The 21,653-nt window shown below is 32.5% G+C and overlaps 1 protein-coding gene across 4 annotated transcripts in view; it reads left to right on the top strand.

Moving 5' to 3' along the window:
* The window catches only part of LOC130897525 (guanine nucleotide-binding protein G(o) subunit alpha), a 99,168-nt gene that overhangs the window by 27,327 nt on the left and 50,188 nt on the right, over window positions 1–21,653 (top strand). For 2 of the 4 annotated variants that reach the window (XR_009059722.1, XM_057806427.1), the window contains exon 2: window positions 11,347–11,554. The exons of 1 other annotated variant lie outside the window; for it this stretch is intronic. Coding sequence is in view for 2 of the 3 variants with exons in the window: in XM_057806427.1 (XP_057662410.1) it covers window positions 11,437–11,554 (118 nt within the window). In the remaining variant the exon portion in view is untranslated. The remainder of the gene's footprint in view (window positions 1–11,346; window positions 11,555–21,653) is intronic. One more of the 4 variants, XM_057806429.1, reaches the window with a different exon arrangement.

Genomic DNA, 21,653 nt, shown 5'->3' with positions numbered 1-21,653 from the left:
GTTTTTGGCGTTATAAATAATAATTACATCATATTTCTTTTCTAATAGATTACTTATTAGGTGGTATTTGTAATAATCAAGAAAAATTTGACAAAATTTTGGGGCTTCGACTTCAAAAAGTACGATAAACGTCTGCGATCAAACGTAAACATTATGATTTTGTTTTTGGCGTTATAAATAATAATTACATCATATTTCTTTTTTAATAGATTATTTATTAGGTGGTATTTGTAATAGTCAAAGAAAATTTGACAAAATTTTGGGGCTTCGACTTCAAAAAGTACGATAAACGTCTGCGATCAAACGTAAACATTATGAATTTGTTTTTGGCGTTATAAATAATAATTACCACACATTTTTTTGTTAATAGATTACTAATTAAGAGATCTTTGTAATAGCTAAATAATTTTTTTCGTTTTTTTAAATGTTTGGTTCAAAATCGTGAAATATGTACGAAAACGCGTGTTAAAAGTTTCATCCACTTTAATCTTCAATTTTTGGTAGTAAAATTTTGTAGCCTATTATATTGTCATTGTATGTCAATCAATCACAACTTCTACATTCAACTCCTCTTTTATCGTTTCGTTTCTTATTCCATCTTTTCTAGTGACATCTTTGACTCTGCGCAAATACTTCATTTCAACTGCTTGACTTTTACTTTTGAGTGGGTTAGTAAGTACTTACGCTGGGATAAGCGTATAAGGACAAGTCGGAATATTGATTTATGCACGTTCATTTTGGTGTTTTTTGTTTTTTCTGTTCAACGCATAATAAAGTTTGATTGCGGCGCTGATTCTCGCATTGACCTCTGCTTCTTGATTTCCATCGTTCTGTATGTCCACGTCTACATATTTGAAACTCTTCACTTGTTCCAGTTGTATTTCATCTATTTCAATTTCGAGGTCTTCTTCTTTCCCTATTAATGTTCCAATTCCAACTATTTCCATGTTTCTGTATAATATTTGTATCCGTTTCATTTTGTTTTCATTTCTTTCGATAAATCTTCCATGTGATTTAAACGAACCAACCGCTTCTTCGGGTATAGAAAAACGTTGACATCGCAATTTATTTTTGATCTGAGAGCCAAACAATAATTTCACGATGGGGACCCATCAATTAAATGTTTTGACTGTTCAAGAACGTTTTTGTTTGTTAGCGATTGGTTTCCCTGATTCTTTTGAACACTTCTGGCACATTAATGCTGGTGAACTATTCAGAATTGACCATTCTACGTTGTTCTAACGGAACGTTGGCGGTATGTGGAGTTATTTCGAAAAAACATTTGCTTAGAAGTGCTTCGTGTGCGAACAACTATTGTTGCATTTGGCTCCCCATACATGATTCGTCGCCTATCACGATCTTATAGACGTCTTCTGACACACCAGCTTTTCTTGAGCGATTATCAAATGATACAGCATCCAACAAATATTTTTGACAGCCAAATGTTCATATAATCTTGAATGTATGCTAAAAGATGCCTCAATTTTGGACGACTTTCACGAAATTTATTCTGTAGCGAAGCACGACCACGATTTAATTCGGAAAACGGTAGCTCGAGTTAATACTTCATCTTCAAAAGCCAAAGGTTTCATCCAGAACATTTTCAGGATTAAATTTTTTAACGAAGATGAATATTCCAACTATCTGTAAACAACGTTTTGAGTACGTTTACCATAAATGTTAAACTTTATGAAGGCAATATCAGATTTGGCATATTTACATCATCATTGTCGTATTTCGAAAAGTTGTTTCTTTTAAAGTGGATTTCATCTTAGGAAATAGATAGAAATCGCATTTTTCCGATGGAAAACCCATGACTTATCACAGTTTGAAGTCGTATTTTTCTTATTCAGCAAGATCATGAAGATAATTAATAGTAAAATTTCACAATCCTATGAGGATCAAAAAAAAAACCCATTTTTTAGAAATTTGATTTGTTTATTCGACTCGGTATAGATAGTATTTTTTATTGTATGAATTGGCCTTTCGTTTAAGTGTAAACAGATTTGTTTGTCATAGCAAAATGTACTGCATTCGCAATAAAAAATTTCGCGGTAACAGATGTCAGCTGCTGGTTTTTGGCCCATGTGCACTTCTTCGTTATTTAATAACCACTCCTCGTATATATTACATAGTAAATGGTGATTTACTTTCTATATTTTTTACGAGAATCTCGTTCAGTGACATCGTTAAAAAAACATTTGCTAGATCATTATGACAACATTTATTTTTCAATGTTAATTGTATTTCTGTTTGTTTTAAAAATTTTTGGTTTTATTATATTAGATTAGATTAGATTAGCTTTTAATGGATAATTTCGGTCGTTTTATTAAATTTCTTTTTGGAATATCATTCCTTCATTTATATCCAATTAACAACAATTTTGATTAGTCATTAATTACTCTGTTAAAGCATCATTTAAAATATATTTGTCCTAATCTACTGTTCTACTTCATTATTCACAGAAAAAGGTTTTTAACGCATCCCAGACATTAATACACTTTTCTATCGTTCTTTTATTTTTAAGAATATTAGCTTCCAAAACTATGGATTTTGAAGTTCACTTTCTTTTGTCAAATGTAAAACATAATCGTAATTGACGATTCTAGTTGTAGGTCGAAAAAGTGAAAATATTGCCAAAAACATGACGCTGTCTTTTGCCTATTTAATTCATTCATTTTACACTAGACTTAACTAATTTAAATAATCTATTTAGATTCACCGTTTACTTTTATATGTCATTTCGTTCATTATAACTTTTAATTATAAAAGAATTCTCGCTGCTAGACAAACTCGTTTATATACCCAAAACGAATTTCTCAAAAATTCTAGAAAATAAACTAACAAAACAAATAAATAAAAAGACTTTCGCGCCGCGAATTTGCCTCACGGCTCATGTCAAGGACGAGTTCATAACAATATTAAAAACATCAGAAGATATCTGACCAATTCTTTTCCAATGGAATGGAAGTAAATATCAGGAAATGCAGTAAATCAAGAAATAGGACATATAGACCAGGGTCGATAATTTTTTAAACCAAAAAAAAAATAATGGTACGATGAAACCCATTGAAAAAGGAGAAAAATATGATAAAAATAAAAGGAAAAATAGTGTACGGGTGATCTGACGTCGGGAGGAAAAAGGGGATGAGTTTTTAAGGGTAAAAAACGGTTTATCTCGATTTCTGTCGAAACTACAAGTCCTATGGAAAGAAATAAATAGCCAAATTGTAGATAGTCTTATTACCCATAACCTCAAAATGTATGTGAAAAATTAAAAAAACAAGTTTTTTATATTCAATTTTTATATTTTACAAAAAACATTGTACAACTAAAAATTGTACGTAATGATTAAAAAAAATTTTGGTAGCTAGTTTTTTTTCGTCTTATTTTTTGCCTTTTCTGAGAAAGTTTATTATGATGATGGTAATATTTTTTTACACCATCCAGAAGTAGAGATTTCAACGAGTAAAAATGTCACAGACTTTTTCAAAAAACCTCATATTTTGACGGGAGAATTTTCCTTCGAAAATTAGGGTGCTTTTTCGATATTATCTCAAAATAACGCGAGAAAATAAATATATATGGGACACACACAATAGTTTTTGTAAAAGATAAAAATAGGTTTCAGCTATTATTTTTTTTCACTTTTTTTTTAAAGACTTCTACCCTGGTTTAATAGGGAAGATTTAATAATGAAAAGACAACGAACAGATAGAGTGATGTATGATTTTGCAATAATTCTAGATTATTCTGGAAACTTCATCAAGTATCTACTACTTCTGTCCAGTTACATGGTTACCCAATGATAGATGGAGCCACCCGCCATCTTTTATAGTTTCTACTACTTTAAATTATGACCTTGACCGATAGATGGTGTGCAGCTGTGTACCCGTGACCTTATACTTTCCACTGAATTAAATGTGGTCGTACCAGTGAAAATTAGCTGGCAATTTAACATTTGCATGTTTCATGAATTATTTCTTCATTTTCCATTCCATGAAAGGTTGTCGTTCTATACATGATTTGTTAACTTTTTTCTACAATAACGAAGTAATCGATAAAAAATTAATTGTTTTTATTGAGTATCAAACTTGTATGAAAATTTCGAAAAAAGTCTTGGTGTTTGAGCTTTAGAGGTGGTCATGTTTTCATTGGAACGCCGTCTATAGATGAATCGTGTGAAATTTCTTCAAAATAATAAAATATACTGTATATTGAAGGCCTATTTGAATATCTACTTAATACTAACGAAAGAAAATATCGATTTCCGAACGTTCGCTAACGATCTTGGAAATCTTGGTGAAGTAACATCACTAAACTTAACTAATGAACATATTTAACAACTCACACTCTAATAACAATCAATACTAATGTTTTCTAACTATTAAAAACATTTTTGTTTTAAAATAAAATTCTTGAAATATCTGGTTAATGTTATAGTTAGTTGAAAAAATCATTTTATTTGTTGAAGGAAAAAATCTTCTACACTTGGTATACTTGGAATCATTCTTACCACGCATTCATGCACCATATGTCTAGTTATTTACAAAGTGATCATTCATTCGTGTAAAAGTTTCTATTCACAATTTTCGTATGATGCATCTTGTCGCTTTCAAATAATAGGGTGATCTGTATACATTCGGTCTCATCTGTTTAGTATAGAATGAAAGCAAGCAGGCTCTGAGATTACGAAATACTGAAACTTTTGAACTCTATTCACTTAAAATAAATTTGTAATAAACAATTAATACTTATAATAAACGTTTAGATAGTGTATATTTATACATCCAACTGTTCCAAATTTAACATTTTCAAAGCCATATTTGAAAAATCTCAGCAGAATACGAGGATTGTCCCAAAAGTACCTGGCTCCACAAAGAAAACACAAAACTTTGACCTCCGAGTTATTTTTTCAAGTCTGGGAATAGAAAATAATCCGAGGGTGTTAAATCTGACGAATATGGTGCATTAAATAGCAATTCAAACTTTAATTCATTAATTTTTGCCATTGTAATAACGGGTATATGAGCTGGTGCATTGTTTTGATTAAACAACTCTTTCTTCTTGACCAAATGTGGTTGTTTTTGCTTTATTTCTTCTCTCAAACGTTGCAATAAGTTCGCATAATAGTCGTGGTTGATAGTTTTTTCTTTTTCACGATAGTCAATGAAAATTACTCCACGCGCATCCCAAAAAACCGACGCCATGACCTTACCAGCAGATGGAACGGTCTTTGCCTTCTTTGAAGCTGGTTCCCCCTTCTAAGTCCATTGTTTTTATTGTTCTTTCGGGTGTGAAGTGATGGACCCATGTTTCATCCATGGTTATTCTTCTTCTTCTTTAATTCTGTTAAACATTACGAGACATTGTGAGCAAACGCGGCACCTATTCTGCACACAGCTTTTCATAAATTGATTTTTCCAAAGCCGATCAATAAATAAATAAAGAGAGGAATTGACAGTTTTTAGTACTCTCATGATATCCTCTTTGACGGACTCTACAGGGTGTCCAACGACGACTTAAAACGATGAATTTGCCTTATTTTCTACCCCTGAATGCATTAAAATAGAAAAAACCGGGTGGTTCTATTTAAAAAAATGAAGAAATTTGATATTCATTAGGTTAAATTTTGAACACTTTTTATACACACCCTGTATAGAATGAAAAATTTTTCAATAGAGATTCAAATACGTCTTGCCTTGCTAAAAGGAACCGAACGGAAACCATTTTCATATCTTTAAGGGTATCCTCGTTAAAAAATAAAAGTTCTTAGACAAAAGTATATACGTAGATTTCAAAAATGTATTAATATACAATGAGTTTCATTTAAAATAACAAAGTTACAGTCGACTCCGGTAGAACCGGAAGTTGGCCATCTTTGAAAATATTTTAGTTAAAAAGATCGTATCCGAAAACCGAAACGTAGAAATTTTCATGATTTTACTACAAGTATTTTGCCATATACAGATAGTTTTAACACCCTGTATATATGGTAGCTGTTCATGACTCACCCTGTATAATAGCAACCTAATTTAAAATTTAAAAATGAGACAGTAATTTTGTATTGAAATTTTGTTAGATATTTGAAATTTGAACGAGTTGTTACGTTTTTGAATTACATTTTTGAAATCTTGGTTTGTATTTATTCTGATTCAGAACTTTCTGAAATGACATCTGTTCTCTGTCTTTTGAATTTTCTGACAAACTTTCATAAATCGACAAATATACAGGTTTGATAACATTTTCTTTGCAGAGATCCAATAAATCTTTTTATTTCTTCGTATCTATAAGCGGGGCCTTTTCATAAGCAGGAACAGGTTTGAAAAATAATTTCTGATTTTGGTTCTTGAGACTCTTGGCATTCTGTCTTACGCCAACTGACTTGAAATCACCTTGTTTATAAGAAGTTCTATAAAACGGTATGTTGAGCTGCGATTTTTCTATCGTCACAATCTTAACATCCGTTTACACAATTTTTTCATTATTTGTATTTCTTCTTTACAAAATTCTGTCACATTTGGGTACATAATGCCTTTAAATCAAAAATATCATTTGTTCTAATCCCTGTAAGTTTATAAGGCAAATTGCTTGCCCAATGGCAATACAGGATCACTTTTGAGCATGCGCTTTTTCTCTTTTTCATGTCTCCCTCATTTTTAGTATGCCCCTTTTTCAGAAAATTGTGATTAGTAGTCTTGATTTTATCAATATTCCGTACACAAAACAAATAGAAAGTAAATATAAATTTGTTTTTGTTTTTTTTTTTCCAGTACAGTTGTCAGAGTAAAAAAAATTATCTGTTTACTCCTACATTCATGACTCACTAAATAGTGTTACAGGCAACATTTGCCCCTCTTTTTGCAATCCCTTTATGCCAGAAGAAACAAGAACCAATGGTAAAGTTGTAAGTTGCCAATTGTCTCTAATAAAATAATTTAGCTTTAGCTAGTCGCAACATAAAACTTTAACGAGTCTCACTGTGATTTTTACTTGCTTTATTAAAAGAAAAATCACTGATTTTGGTTAATTATACAGGAGTAATAATAACAAAAGCCGGCCATAAACAAATGAAGACGAAATTCAATACTGTAACAACTCTAGTTGTTACGGTGTAGAACTTCCATGCTTTTCTTTTTCAGGGTAATTCTTTAATGTAACTAGTGTCATCTAGGGGCTAAATTCGCAAGTTAGAGTTGTTTCTGTATACAAATATATAAAATTTCGGCATTTATAATATGGATTTAACTCAAAAGTGATTCATTATCATTTACCACTGTTTTAATTGTCGGATATCGACCTTTATTTCCAATTTGCTCCTTTTTTCCGTATATTTCATTTTCATTCAGTTAAAATTTTGAGTTTATTGAACTATACTGTATATTTTATTTTTAATTCGTCTCGTCGATTCAACGCATTTTTGGGTTTAAAAAACTGTTAGGTTTTAAACAAACCGGAACGATTATAAACAGATTCAAAACTGTATGTATACATTAAAAATAGATTTTTTTTTGTTTCTATAAATAGCCATTGCCGTCACACCCTATCGAAATTCATAAGAGCGTTATAAAAAAAACTAGATAGATTTACTTTCGTTATTTCCAAAAATATAAAAAAAAATAGTAAAGTTTGACGCAAAAATTAAATCGTTAAAGTAGTCCTGACCGTTTTGTCTCCAAATCCTGAGGAAAATATGTCTTAAGTTCTTGTAGAGTCTATGTGTAAGTTAACGTAATTTCAAGGCAATGTCATCCAGATATAGTTGAGATCTAACATCATTCAATTTCCTAAGAAACTTTTTGGAATTGTCTAGTCTTGCAAGTAATTGATAATAATTGATAATTTTCTGTCAGATTCTTCTTTCTCCTGGTACTTGTTGTAGATGCCCTTCCCTATACCATAGAGAAGTTCTGTAAGTAAAAAATTACTATTGTGACGTTTAAACGGTGTAAATCATATACAGAGTGATTAATTAATATATTAAAATACTTTATTGAATCAACCTTTATAAACAATTCGACGAAACGATCGTTTGTAGATATTTCAAACGATCCAAAGTAGAAAGTGACATTTTTTCATAAAGTACCTGCCAAAAATATGTCAAAATATAAAAATTACGAAATGATTTATGAAATGTTGAATTAAAAACTTCGATTTTTTTTAAATGGCTTAAAATTAACGGTTTAAATAAGGCAATTTTGTTAAATATGATTATTGTTGATGAAATTTGAGACAATTTTATAGGATTCGATAATATATAACGCGAGATTTTAGTACTACAACGATCGATAAATTGTTTTGCTCCATCACGCGGTTATAGCTCATTCTGTAGATATTAACAGAATGTTGTATAAAATTTTTTTTATAATTTTAATAATGAGGAAATTATCATTTTTATACCTCTCCCTAATAAATAATTTAAGACTGATTCAAACCAATATACGAGGATCAATCAAATCAAAACGAAACTTTAATGATTGAGATTAAAGATCTACAGTCGTAGAGGAACCACAACGAACGTTCTAGTCCACTGGCCCTATCGATGATTGAAATTGGACGAAATTTATCGCTTGGTTTGGGTGAACTACCCTTTGAAGATAAAGAATTGAAGTTGGGTGCCATAAATTCGAAGCGGTTGGGTTCCGAAGTTGCTGTATGATGATCAAATTCCTCGATTGCTTCAAACTCGTTGCAAAGATTTAAGAAGAAGTTTTTTTGCAATAATTTATCACCTTTGACGAGACATCTCACGAATACGGCTCGCGAATACTAATATACGAGGATCAATCAAATAAAAACGGAACTTTAATGATTGAGATTAAAGATCTACAGTCGTAGAGGAACCACAACGAACGTTCTAGTCCACTGGCCCTATCGATGATTGAAATTGGACGAAATTTATCGCTTGGTTTGGGTGAACTACCCTTTGAAGATAAAGAATTGAAGTTGGGTGCCATAAATTCGAAGCGGTTGGGTTCCGAAGTTGCTGTATGATGATCAAATTCCTCGATTGCTTCAAACTCGTTGCAAAGATTTAAGAAGAAGTTTTTTTGCAATAATTTATCACCTTTGACGAGACATCTCACGAATACGGCTCGCGAATACTAATATACGAGGATCAATCAAATAAAAACGGAACTTTATTGATTGAGATTAAAGATCTACAGTCGTAGAGGAACCACAACGAACGTTCTAGTCCAGTAGCCCTATCGATGATTGAAATTGGACGAAATTTATCGCTTGGTTTGGGTGAACTACCCTTTGAAGATAAAGAATTGAAGTTGGGTGCCATAAATTCGAAGCGGTTGGGTTCCGAAGTTGCTGTATGATGATCAAATTCCTCGATTGCTTCAAACTCGTTGCAAAGATTTAAGAAGAAGTTTTTTTGCAATAATTTATCACCTTTGACGAGACATCTCACGAATACGGCTCGCGAATACTAATATACGAGAATCAATCAAATAAAAACGGAACTTTAATGATTGAGATTAAAGATCTACAGTCGTAGAGGAACCACAACGAACGTTCTAGTCCACTGGCCCTATCGATGATTGAAATTGGACGAAATTTATCGCTTGGTTTGGGTGAACTACCCTTTGAAGATAAAGAATTGAAGTTGGGTGCCATAAATTCGAAGCGGTTGGGTTCCGAAGTTGCTGTATGATGATCAAATTCCTCGATTGCTTCAAACTCGTTGCAAAGATTTAAGAAGAAGTTTTTTTGCAATAATTTATCACCTTTGACGAGACATCTCACGAATACGGCTCGCGAATAATAATATACGAGGATCAATTAAATATAAACGAGACATTTGATTGAAATTGAAGATCAGCAGTCGTAGAAGAGCCACAACGAACGTTCTAGTCCAGTAGCCCTATCGATGATTGAAATTGGACGAAATTTATCGCTTGGTTTGGGTGAACTACCCTTTGAAGATAAAGAATTGAAGTTGGGTGCCATAAATTCGAAGCGGTTGGGTTCCGAAGTTGCTGTATGATGATCAAATTCCTCGATTGCTTCAAACTCGTTGCAAAAATTTAAGAAGAAGTTTTTTTGCAATAATTTATCACCTTTGACGAGACATCTCACGAATACGGCTCGCGAATAATAATATACGAGGATCAATTAAATATAAACGAGACATTTGATTGAAATTGAAGATCAGCAGTCGTAGAAGAGACACAACGAACGTTCTAGTCCATTGGCCCTATCGATGATTAAAAGTGGACGAAATTTATCGTTTGGACTGGGTAAACTACCTTCTGACTGTCAAAAAGCAATATCACATTTCTAATAGTTTATTTTAAGCTTTTTCAAACTCACATTCCAGTATTTTGGCCTAAAAGAATTTTTACAGAAATCTAGCGGTAGTGAATATATGGTACAAGCTTCGAATACTTGCTAGCTTCCATTTTTATACCATTAGATGGTATGGATCCTCCTTGAAAGTTAGGAGTGTTAGAGCCCTTTCATCTAACTTCATTTTTGCTTAACCTATTGGTGAAATTCAACGACAGCTCCCGTCTTGGTGTTTGCACATCTGTATAGCATTCTATAGTATTTTCTTTGGATTTTCAAGTAGATTTCCTTTCCTTAACTTAATTTTGTTCAATATCGTATTGAAAACCACCGCCAGATCTCGATAGGGTTTTTGCACATCTCTTTGAAATTTGAGACGTGGATCCATTTCCCAATCTTCATTTGTGTTTACCATCGGAATTGAAAGCCTTTCCAATGCCTATTTAATTAATCATCCGATGTTGAGATAAAACTGTTCAGAATGGATTTTTTCTGCTTTTAAATTTCTTCGTTTTCTGGACTTTCCTTAAATAAATTCAGAATGGACCAATCTATCGCCAGATTTAGACGTATTCTCGAGAAGGTTATTGTCGAGGTTTTTTCCCAGATATTTCAACTTCAACAGAGGAAGAACTTCAAACCCAGAAGTTTTCTTTTCCGGTTCGACGATGTGTTCTTAGATGAAGATGAATTATTCAATAATTCTGATTCCAACCTCAAAGAAGTCGCACAGAATGATCTTGAATTTTTGGGGTCTGGAAGATAAGATGTTACTGATAGCTGTTTCTTGCCATTAAGTTCTTTGTGGTTTACACTTTTACGACTTTTGTCGCTGTTACAGACCATTACTTTTATTTTTAGTTTGTGACTTGTAGATCACTTTCAATTCCTATAAACACCATAGTAATTGGCTCAATAATTCATAGTGCTAGATTAAAATTCTTTATAATCGGACATAGGATTTTATTTCGTATTAACTTTATTTAACATTATTGTCAATATAATACTTCAAGATGCACTGTATACATAAAACTGTTTGGTTTGTAGAAATAGGTAAAAACTTTTTATAAAACATATATATTCTTTGAGAAAGTGTATAAAAAAAGCTTCAAGACGTCGTGCATCGAGGTTTGTGCCATGGGGTGCACAGTTTCGGCAGAGGAAAGGGCGGCGATTGCCAGAACGAAACAGATAGATGAGTCCCTTAAGGAAGAAAAGCAACGATCCCGGCGGGATGTGAAGCTACTGTTATTGGGTATGATTTATGTTTTTTTTATCATTATTTTAACATATTTTCACAGGTTTGTTGTTGAAATTATATTTGTCATGAATTATTACTTATTATCAACTGTTTTACGCACTTTTACCAACGTTGAAACACCCCCAATTGAAATACTAATTATTTATATTAAAAAATTGCAATGATAGTAGTTCTTCTGAATAAATCAAGAGATAGAGAACCATTATAACTCAATTAAATAGAAATAATCCCCATCATTGTGCAGTAATGTTTTGACCTTCAAAAGAAGTGATCTGTTCTTTTCATGTAGACTGCTGCTCTATAAAGGCTCTATAAAAGGCTCTATAAAGCTTCAGAAGGCTAGGAAACCTAGGAATTGACGTGCAGAGTGATAAATTTTGGAATGATATAAAGTGCTGCCAAAGTTTCGTCGAATTAACAACAATTTCCTAGCCCTTAGAATTCTCGTACTCAAAACTCGCTATTCTTCGACTTTAGGTTAGGTTGGTCGATGAAATTTTGGAGTAAGACTGGTGGCATTCGATAGCGCACACATCACATCGGAATTGTTCACTTTACACGTTAGTTTTGGACCTAGTTCTTCTGCCTTCTAGTTCAAGTAGGCTGCTGCTTTATAAAGGCTAATTTTCAAAGCCTCAGAAGGCTAGAAGACCTAGGAATTGACGTGCAGAGTGATAAATTTTGGAATGATATAAAGTGCTGCCAAAGTTTCGTCGAATTAACAACAATTTCCTAGCCCTTAGAATTCTCGTACTCAAAACTCGCTATTCCTCGACTTTAGGTTAGGTTGGTCGATGAAATTTTGGAGTAAGACTGGTGGCATTCGATAGCGCACACATCACATCGGAATTGTTCACTTTACACGTTAGTTTTGGACCTAGTCCTTCTGCCTTCTGGTTCAAGTAGGCTGCTGCTTTATAAAGGCTAATTTTCAAAGCCTCAGAAGGCTAGAAGACCTAGGAATTGACGTGCAGAGTGATAAATTTTGGAAGATATAAAGTGCTGCCAAAGTTTCGTCGAATTAACAACAATTTCCTAGCCCTTAGAATTCTCGTACTCAAAACTCGCTATTCTTCGACTTTAGGTTAGGTTGGTCGATGAAATTTTGGAGTAAGACTGGTGGCATTCGATAGCGCACACATCACATCGGAATTGTTCACTTTACACGTTAGTTTTGGACCTAGTCCTTCTGCCTTCTGGTTCAAGTAGGCTGCTGCTTTATAAAGGCTAATTTTCAAAGCCTCAGAAGGCTAGAAGACCTGGGGCATTGACGTACAGAATGATCAATTTTGCTGTTAGAGTTTCGTCGAATTAACAATTTCCAAACCCTTAGAATTCTCGAACTCAATAATCACGTATATTCCTCGACTTTAGGTTAGATTGGGCGATGCATTTGGACTAAGACTAGTGGCATTCGATGGCAGCACTTTGTAACACATCAGACTTGTTCACTTTACACTTCAATGTCTAGGTTTTCGACCCTAGTCCTTCTGCCTTCTGGTTCAAGTAGAATGCTGCTCTATAAGGACACAGCGCTTTGTCTTCTTACTGACAATTCAGTGCCACCCTTTTCTGTTTGGTGTATTCGATCCATTTTTTCGACATTTTCATTTTTTCCATTGCTGGCTTATGATTTTTAAAGTCAAAATATTGTAGGACATCATTTTTAAGGTCAAAATTTTAAAGCACTACGCTTTGCCTTCTTACAAACCAATGTCAACTCAGTGTCATCCTTTTTTGTTTGCGGTATTCGATCAATTTTTTCGCCATTTACATTTATTCCACTGGTGGTTTAAATTTCAGTGAAGTTGGAGCTACAGGCGACTTTATTTTATTTTAGAACGTTTTTATCGATCTTACCGTTGACATTGAATGAGCGTGATTTGAATGCAAACGACTCTCCAATGCGTAAAGTATGAAAAATTTATATTTTCACTTCAATAAGTTCAATAATTCTTTCACGTTTTCAGTTTTTTATTATAAATTAGTGATAAAAAGTAACGAATGGAAAGCTGAATCGATAAAACATTTCAAGCAGCTCTTACCTAAGAACGAAACGTATTATATGTGGCAGCATTGAAACACTCGCTTTAGGGCCTTTTTACATTACGCTGGCAAGCCACGAGAGTAGCCACGTCGCCGGGTACGTTCCCATACCACCAAATGTTAGAGAGTGCACTTCTACAGCGTGGTGCAGCCACGGCCCGGGTGGCCATCCACCGTATAGTTGAGATTAGCTTCTGTATTCGTAGATGTTGTTTCCACCCAACTTTTTGTCATACCGTTAGCCACACATTTTGTTTACCAGACGCCAGTGAAGGCGAATTACCTCAAAGATGGAACCAAAAAAGCAGCGATATCATTTGTTTTTTTTTGGAATATCGGACGATTTTTTCCTTCACATTGAACTTAACTTTGTCTATAAATGAATATATGACTGATTCTAATTGACCCTTAGCTAAAGTCTCATATTATGTAGTCTATAGTTTCGTATTTCTTCGTTATTTTATACAGGTAACCAGAAACTTGGTTGCTATTCGATTGAAAGCAAACAAGAAAATGTGATTAATATTATCGTTTCTATTGTAAATTAATATCATTAATATACGAGGTTCCATTGTGAATATTGTCGCTTTATTTCTGAATGATCAAACCAGAACTGTATATAAATTTTTACACTAGAAGAGAAAAAATCACTGTAAACCAGAGGTGTCAAACTCAATTTTGCGGAGGGCCATGTATTAAATTTTGAATTCGTAGGTGGGCCAGGTTGAAAATAAAAAAGTGATAAAAGATGGTAGGTAATTATGCCGAGCTCGAGGATCCAGATACCAGACTTCTCTTGTTTTTGACAAGCTCATTATAATTAGTTTAAGAATTGATTGGAGATGTTCATTCGTAAGTCTTGTGCGATATTTGTAATGTAAAAATGTAATAGCGTTAATCTCATTATAAATTTTTCTTCCAAAATACTGTCCGATTGAATATCTATTGTTGAATTGCGTAATCAAATTTTGCAGAAGTTGAGAATATTCTTCCAATTTTATTCACTGTGCCAAATGATTTTTAATGAGGGAAAAGCTCCAAAGTTTGATATTTTACCTATTCTCCCACAGCCTAAACTTTGTTTCAAAGGCTTGAATGTATATGAATACATTTGAGCGACAATCAGATTTTTACCCCGTAACTTTCGGTGGATGTAATTTGGGCGCTAACCATCCTTCTTTACCTGTCCGACCAAGAAGGGTAGATAATCCGACATGTATTTTCGGCGCTAAGAAGTGCAGGTAGGTCGAGTCATAAAATAACCCAATAAAGGGAAAGTTGATAGATAATAGGTCATTTCTCTTATAGGAAAATCTAAAAATACAAAAATATATCTTATTATAAATGTCGGTGATTTAATAAATAACTGTATTTCATAAATCATGTACTTCAGTCGGTTAGCGGCCAAAATACGCATAGGTTTGAAATGACCCTTTGGTCTTGGCGCCTAGTTTACATGTTGTAAAAAGTACATTAATCCTTTAGCGCCAAAATTACATCCGCCCGTAACTTTATATTTAGATCAGTCAAGTGTTTATTCATATCTACCAAAAAGGCACAATCAATCCACCAGTCATTGTCATAATCAAATGGTTTGTCTTTTTTTTTAATATGAAAGCTTGAATAGGGTCACGTAATGCAAAAAATTCGACCAAAATATTTTAGTTAAAAAGATCGTGTCCGAAAACCGAATTATGCCATATACAGATAGTTTTAACTCGTCTTGGGACACCCTGTATATAAAAACATAAAACTGATTAATGATTAATAAATTATTTGATTTACTGACGAAAAATTACTCGGTATAAAGTTGTTTTAAGGAAATGAGAAGATGATGTCCAATTTTGCGGACTTATTATTATTTTGGATTATTTTGGATTATTTTGAAAAATAAGCTATATTTCAACTATAAAGTAACTTTCATAGAAAAGTCTCTCTTCATTCTAATAGCTCTTATTAAGAACGATACGTCTACTATTTTCTAAATAATTAGAAAACAGCAGTTAATTGTTAAATCAACTTTTTATATATTTGGCATACATTTTTAGCACATTATATAATAAACGTAATTGATATACTGAACAATTTAACCTTGTGGTATATAATACAAACGACAAATAAAATCATTTAATGGATAAAAACGAAAAAATAGTAAATTTGTATCGGATGTGAAACTAATGACTCCATAAAACATAAAGAGACATAAATAATTCAGAGGAAATACCGCGACTACATTAACTTGTTGCCCACATATGTTACCAGGAATTTATTTTTTTTAGATAAGCAAATATCTGCAAGGTTTAAATAGTCAAGCATCTTCAGTGTAAAAATATTTTTTTGTCATTTTATTTGTTATTTGATACTTTTGAGACAACGGATATGATGAAAACGAGTTTGGAAGTCACCAAAAATAAGGTTAAATAAATTAGAATTCGAATAATTTAAGAAAAATTATTGTTGTTTTGATTATTGCTTATTCTACTATACAGGGTGTCCCAGGACGAGTTGAAACTATTTGTATAGTAAAATCATAAAAGTTTTCAAATTTGGGTTTTCGGATACAATCTTTTTGACTGTAATATTCTTATTTTAAATGGAACACGCTGTATATTAATACATTTTTGGAATGTACGTGAAATTTTAGTAAACCTTTATCTTAAAACTTTTTTCTTAAAATGCATACTTTTTAAGTTATTAATTTTTTTGTAAAAAATTTGACCTTTGCAGATCCTTATAAATTATTTTTTTACTAGGATACCCTTAAAGGTATGAAAATGGTTTCTGTTCGGTTTCTTTTAGCAAGGCAAGACGTATTTGAATCTCTATTGAAAAATTTTTCATTTTATACAGGGTGTGTATAAAAAGTGTTCAAATTTTAACTTCATAAGAAAATTTAGACCACACCTGAATCTCTAAAGATTTACAGAAAACATTCAATATCTGGAAGGTCTAGGAAAGTTTATACGAATTTGCCTTATTTTTTACCCTTCAATGCATCAAAAAACCGGGTGGTTCTATTTGGAAAAAAATAAGAAATTTGATATTTATGAAGTTAAACTTTCAACGCTTTTTATACACACCCTGTATAAAATGAAAAATTTTCCAACATCTGACTTTGCTTAAAGTAACTGAACAGAAACCATTTTCATATCTTTAAGGGAATTCTAGTAAAAAAATAATTTATAAGGATCTGCAACGGTCAAATTTTTTACAAAAAAATTAATAACTCAAAAAGTATGTATTTTTCGAAAAAAGTTTTAAGACAAAGTTGTACTAAAATTTCACGTAGATATCAAAAATGTACTAATATATAGAGTTTCTATTTGAAATAACAAAGTTACAGTCGAAAAGATTGTATTCGAAAACCCAAACTTGGAAATTTTCGGAAGTATTTCGCAATATACAGGTAGATTTAACTCGTCGTGGGACACCCTGTATTCTTATGTGTATCTTTTAAAGCAGGGGTGTGCAAAACCCGGTCCGCGAGCCGGTCCTTTTGCTTACTTTATCCTGCCCGTGAGAAATGACGCATCCATTTTTTTTTAATCTCAATATTTGTTTTTGACAAATATAATGATACATTGAAAAAGTGAATTTTTAGTCTATTGGCTATTGACAAATTTTTCACAAGTTCTTCACTTCATTGAAAACATCCGTGTGTCAATAGCATACGGTCTCCGGCCCTAGGGACATTTTGAAAATCTCATTATGGCCCGCGTTCAGAAGTACTTGCCCAATCCTGTTTAGTATTATTCTCAACGTTGCTGTTTAGAAGTGAATCAGTTGATTCGTGGGAAAAATGTGTTCACAGTATAAACGAAAACGCAAAACATCAACGCTGTTTGAAAAAAACGAGATTCTGAAAGGTGAGAATAGTGAGAAACTATCTAACCTCACATATCAATATGGAGTGATAAAATAAAATCGCAAAAACATTGATGATTTGAAAACCAAAAGAAAAACATTGAAAACTGGTTAGATTCCTCAGGTTGAACAAAGGTATGCTTAGTTCCTCCAAAACCGAAGCAGACATACACTGATCTCAGGAGAGGTTCTCAATGAAAAAGCCAGATTCTTCTACAATAAAATAATGGGGAAGGATGATTTTCAATCCAGTGAAAATTCAAAAAGCGTCTTGGAATTCGTCCGAGAATATTCGAAAGTAAAGCTTAGTTTACACTTATTTTCTCACATACATTTCCTCGCGAATGTATATAAGGTGTGGAACAGCCAAATATAACCAATTCATTAATAAATTATACAGGGTATGTTGAGAAGAACGCTTGGACACGTCGATTTGTATTTTTTAATTGCGCATTTGAAAAAAATCTTATAGGTGTATCATGCGACAGAGCCCGATACCAAATTTCGTGGTTTAAATGCAACCCCTTGTATATTCTTTTTTTTAAGGTTCTTCAGAAAATTATAGACAAAATTATTGTACAATGTCCTATACCTATCTTCAACTGTTTCGGAAATATCAAGCGTTTCCATTATATTAACATTATAAAAAGAAAATTATTTTATATCACAAACAATACATTAATGTCAATGTGAGACATGTTCAAAATGCTCGCCGCGAACGTCCAGGCAAGATGGTAAACTGTCTTCTAACGTTACTCAACATCTCAGGCGTTACTGATCTAATTGCAAGTGTGATTGATCTAATCAGAATATCTTTTATAGTTATCAAAGTTTTGTATTCCATATTTTTGACATATCAGATCAGGAGATCGCGCTGGCCATTCTAGCGATCCGCGCCTACCTATCCACCGATATGGTTCAGGTTTTACCGGACATTGATATGGTGATGGGGCGGTGCTCCATCTTGCTGAAACCATTATGTATTCGCAGGAACTTGTGGGTTTTCTAAATCAGGATATAAGTCAAAATTGACCTGACATTATTTTTGAGCAGTTCTAAATATTCTTTTCAAGCCTCTTGGGACCTACGATACGATTTCCAACGTTGGTCAGTTTTATTTGTAATAGAGAAGGAACATTTTGTCACGAGCCACTAATGAATTCTAGATTAAATTTTTTATTCCGTGCTCCATATTTACCCTCAAGGGCAAACTTCTTTTTACCCCATGCTCTTGTTTAGCTCTACTGACCCAAATACATATAAGACTCGGGAAATTTGATGCAATCATTTTGTTGACCGAAAAGAATGTTCACCATTTTTAAACCGACTCACATTTGCCACTTTCGGTCATTGTATCCTATTTTTTCAAGACACCTCAACATTTTATGTTACATTTTGAGCTGTAAATGAATAAAATCGAGTTTGTATTGCTTCAGCTCATTCATATCAACAATTTTTTGATATTTGAACATTTTTCTCAACTAAAGCCGTAATTTTGTTCTTTCAGTTTTGATGCTTACAGCTCTGAAGTTTGATTAAAAAGATTTAAATCTCTTACAAACCATCTAACTCATTTTGGGGGAAGCTTTTCGATTTATGTGACACACCCTCAAAATCAACATCATTTCGTGATGATCTTGGTTCTTTAATGTCTTATTCTAAGTGTTCAGATTAGGGTTGCCAACACCTTTTTAGAAGGAATAAAGTAAATTTAGTTCCATGAAGAACATTAAACAGTATTTTAGAAAAAGTATTTTTTTAGAGCTTTAGAGCTCTATTTAAAAACTTGATAACTGAAAAAAGTGTTTTAGTAAATGCTGAAGTGGTCGGAACAGAGGGTAGATATGAGAAGTCTTTGTCTTCTGATCTTTCTTCATAAATTACTTTGAAATTTGTTAATTCTGAATATAAATAATCCATACCTATATTGAGTCTATATAAATTTAGATTATCTATAATTTTCTCAAAATGATCAAATGTGACTTCAATGACAAATAGTTAATTAAAGAAAGCAAGTCCTCTAAATACAAACTACCCTTATAAATACAAAGTTATTAATAGTTCTATTAAAAACTTCTTGGAAAGACTTTATAATAGTATTTAATCCTTTTTTTTTATTTCAAGACCAAATTACTTATCATTTTTTTCTTTTAATTAGCTCAGTGTTTAAATCAGTCATTATTTCCTTCTAATCTTTTGATTTTCTACATTCTTATCCAATATTAATAAATTTTGTATAACCATTGGACAGTCAACATGCAAACATCAATTGCACGTAGAAGAGAGCGAACGTTTTGTGTTATACTTATATATATACCTGTATATTATATTATACTCAAACCTTATTACTTACATTTTATTAAAGTTGTATAACAAAAAAAGGTCTACGCGAAAAAAGGTCATTAAAACGCACACACTCGCATTTCTGTCAGAGAGTGACAGTCTTGAATATTTGACTTTGACAGATTCGTTCAGAAACTCAATGTGATTTGTTTGTGGCTGCACTGAGCAGTGAGCGCCCTCTGACGAAATAAAAACAAATGTGTGTCAGTGTCTAACACATAATAATGGGCTTGCATTTCGATGTTGAAAACAGTCTTTTATTTTTGTTCAACACTAAAATGTATAATCTAGTGAAAAACAGTTTAAAAGTGTTTAAAACAGTTTAAAAGTGTTTAAAACAGTTTAAAAGTGTTTAAAACAGTTCAGATATATTTTTTGGCATTGAAAAATTAGGAATAGTCTTCGAAATGGTTTCGTGGTTTTCCTCAAATAGTCAGCGTTCCAAATTTAAATGCGCTTCTTTTATCACTTTATTGGGTGCCCAAGACTTCTCATTTTCATCCAAAAGCATCCCAAATTACTCTAAATGGATATATTTTACCATTTCTGACTAATTTTTCACAATCTTTACATACATATTCTCCGTTTACAAAGCAGAAATTATCTGGGTTGTTTAAACAACGTCTCTTTGAACTACTATTAACACCATAACATTAGATACTGATGTTAAAACAGTAAAATACGCCTGTTATCGATTAATATGTACGTTTTAATGATAAGAATCAAAAACAAAGTCGAGCTGTTATGACAGTAGATTTAACAAAAACAAGTCATAAAGTAGGTGAACTTTATCAACCCCAAAATTCGCAGCAACAAACAAAAAGTTGAATTTAATTAACTAACCTGGAATTATTTTAGGTAAAGAGCGAAATTGGAATTTATTTCCAGGTTTTCCCGAAAGCTTTCGTCAAACCTAAGATAATAATTTTTGGAAGAGACTGTTGTAAATAATAATTTTTTTCCTGTAACATCGTTTTTCATTTAATTTAAAATAATTCCTTATATTATGAAATATAACTTTCATTTAACTCCAACCTAATTGACGTTATTTCGGAAACTATATTGATCGAACGGAAAATTTTGTACCTAATACATGCAGAAAGTATCTTTTTTGCCTTCAGTGACTTGCGCGCACTTTTCTAACAAAATGTTATACAGGTATTTGCATCTGGGAACGTGACTGATTTATCTAAACTGACAGTTTCATGTCGGAACACTAATAAGTCAATCAGCTGATCTACGTCAAACTGACGGCCGTGGGGTAAACAATTATTTCTATCGTATGTACCCGTGTTAGCTTTTCTTGGTTTTTCCGGTAGTTAGATTTGTTTTATATTGTTTTTTTGTTTTGTGGTTCTACGAGGACTTCGTAGTTACTTTCTAGATCTGTTTCAGTGAAACTAATACGACTAAAGCTGAGTATTTTTGTAGTTTTTCTAATGAGTCTGCATGTAAGCTTTCAAGCAATTACGGGAGTTCTTTAGACATTTCCACTGTTGCTGATAACCCAGTGGCAGCTGAAATATACAAGGACGAACTAAAAGCTTTAGGTAGAGCTAAACACTTTTCATTCGATGAAAAGAGCGTCAGTCTTCTTGCAAATAAGTTCATAAAAACGCATTCGTTTACCCCACGGCTCGTATTTTCAAATGGGCATCAGCTGATTTTGACAATTCATTAGATTGCTCAATTGTTTACATTTAAGACAGTTTGAATTTGACAATTTCAAATATAGACCAAATTAATCATATATTTCCGCGGCAGAAAATGAGGTTATCAAAATTGTAGTAAAAAGAGTTGATAAAAAATGAGTAATAAATCGAATAAAAAATCGCTGGAT

This window comes from Diorhabda carinulata, chromosome 8 (assembly GCF_026250575.1).
Source record: "Diorhabda carinulata isolate Delta chromosome 8, icDioCari1.1, whole genome shotgun sequence".
NCBI classification, from domain to species: Eukaryota; Metazoa; Arthropoda; class Insecta; order Coleoptera; family Chrysomelidae; genus Diorhabda; species Diorhabda carinulata.
This window is presented reverse-complemented; position numbering and strand designations above follow the sequence as displayed.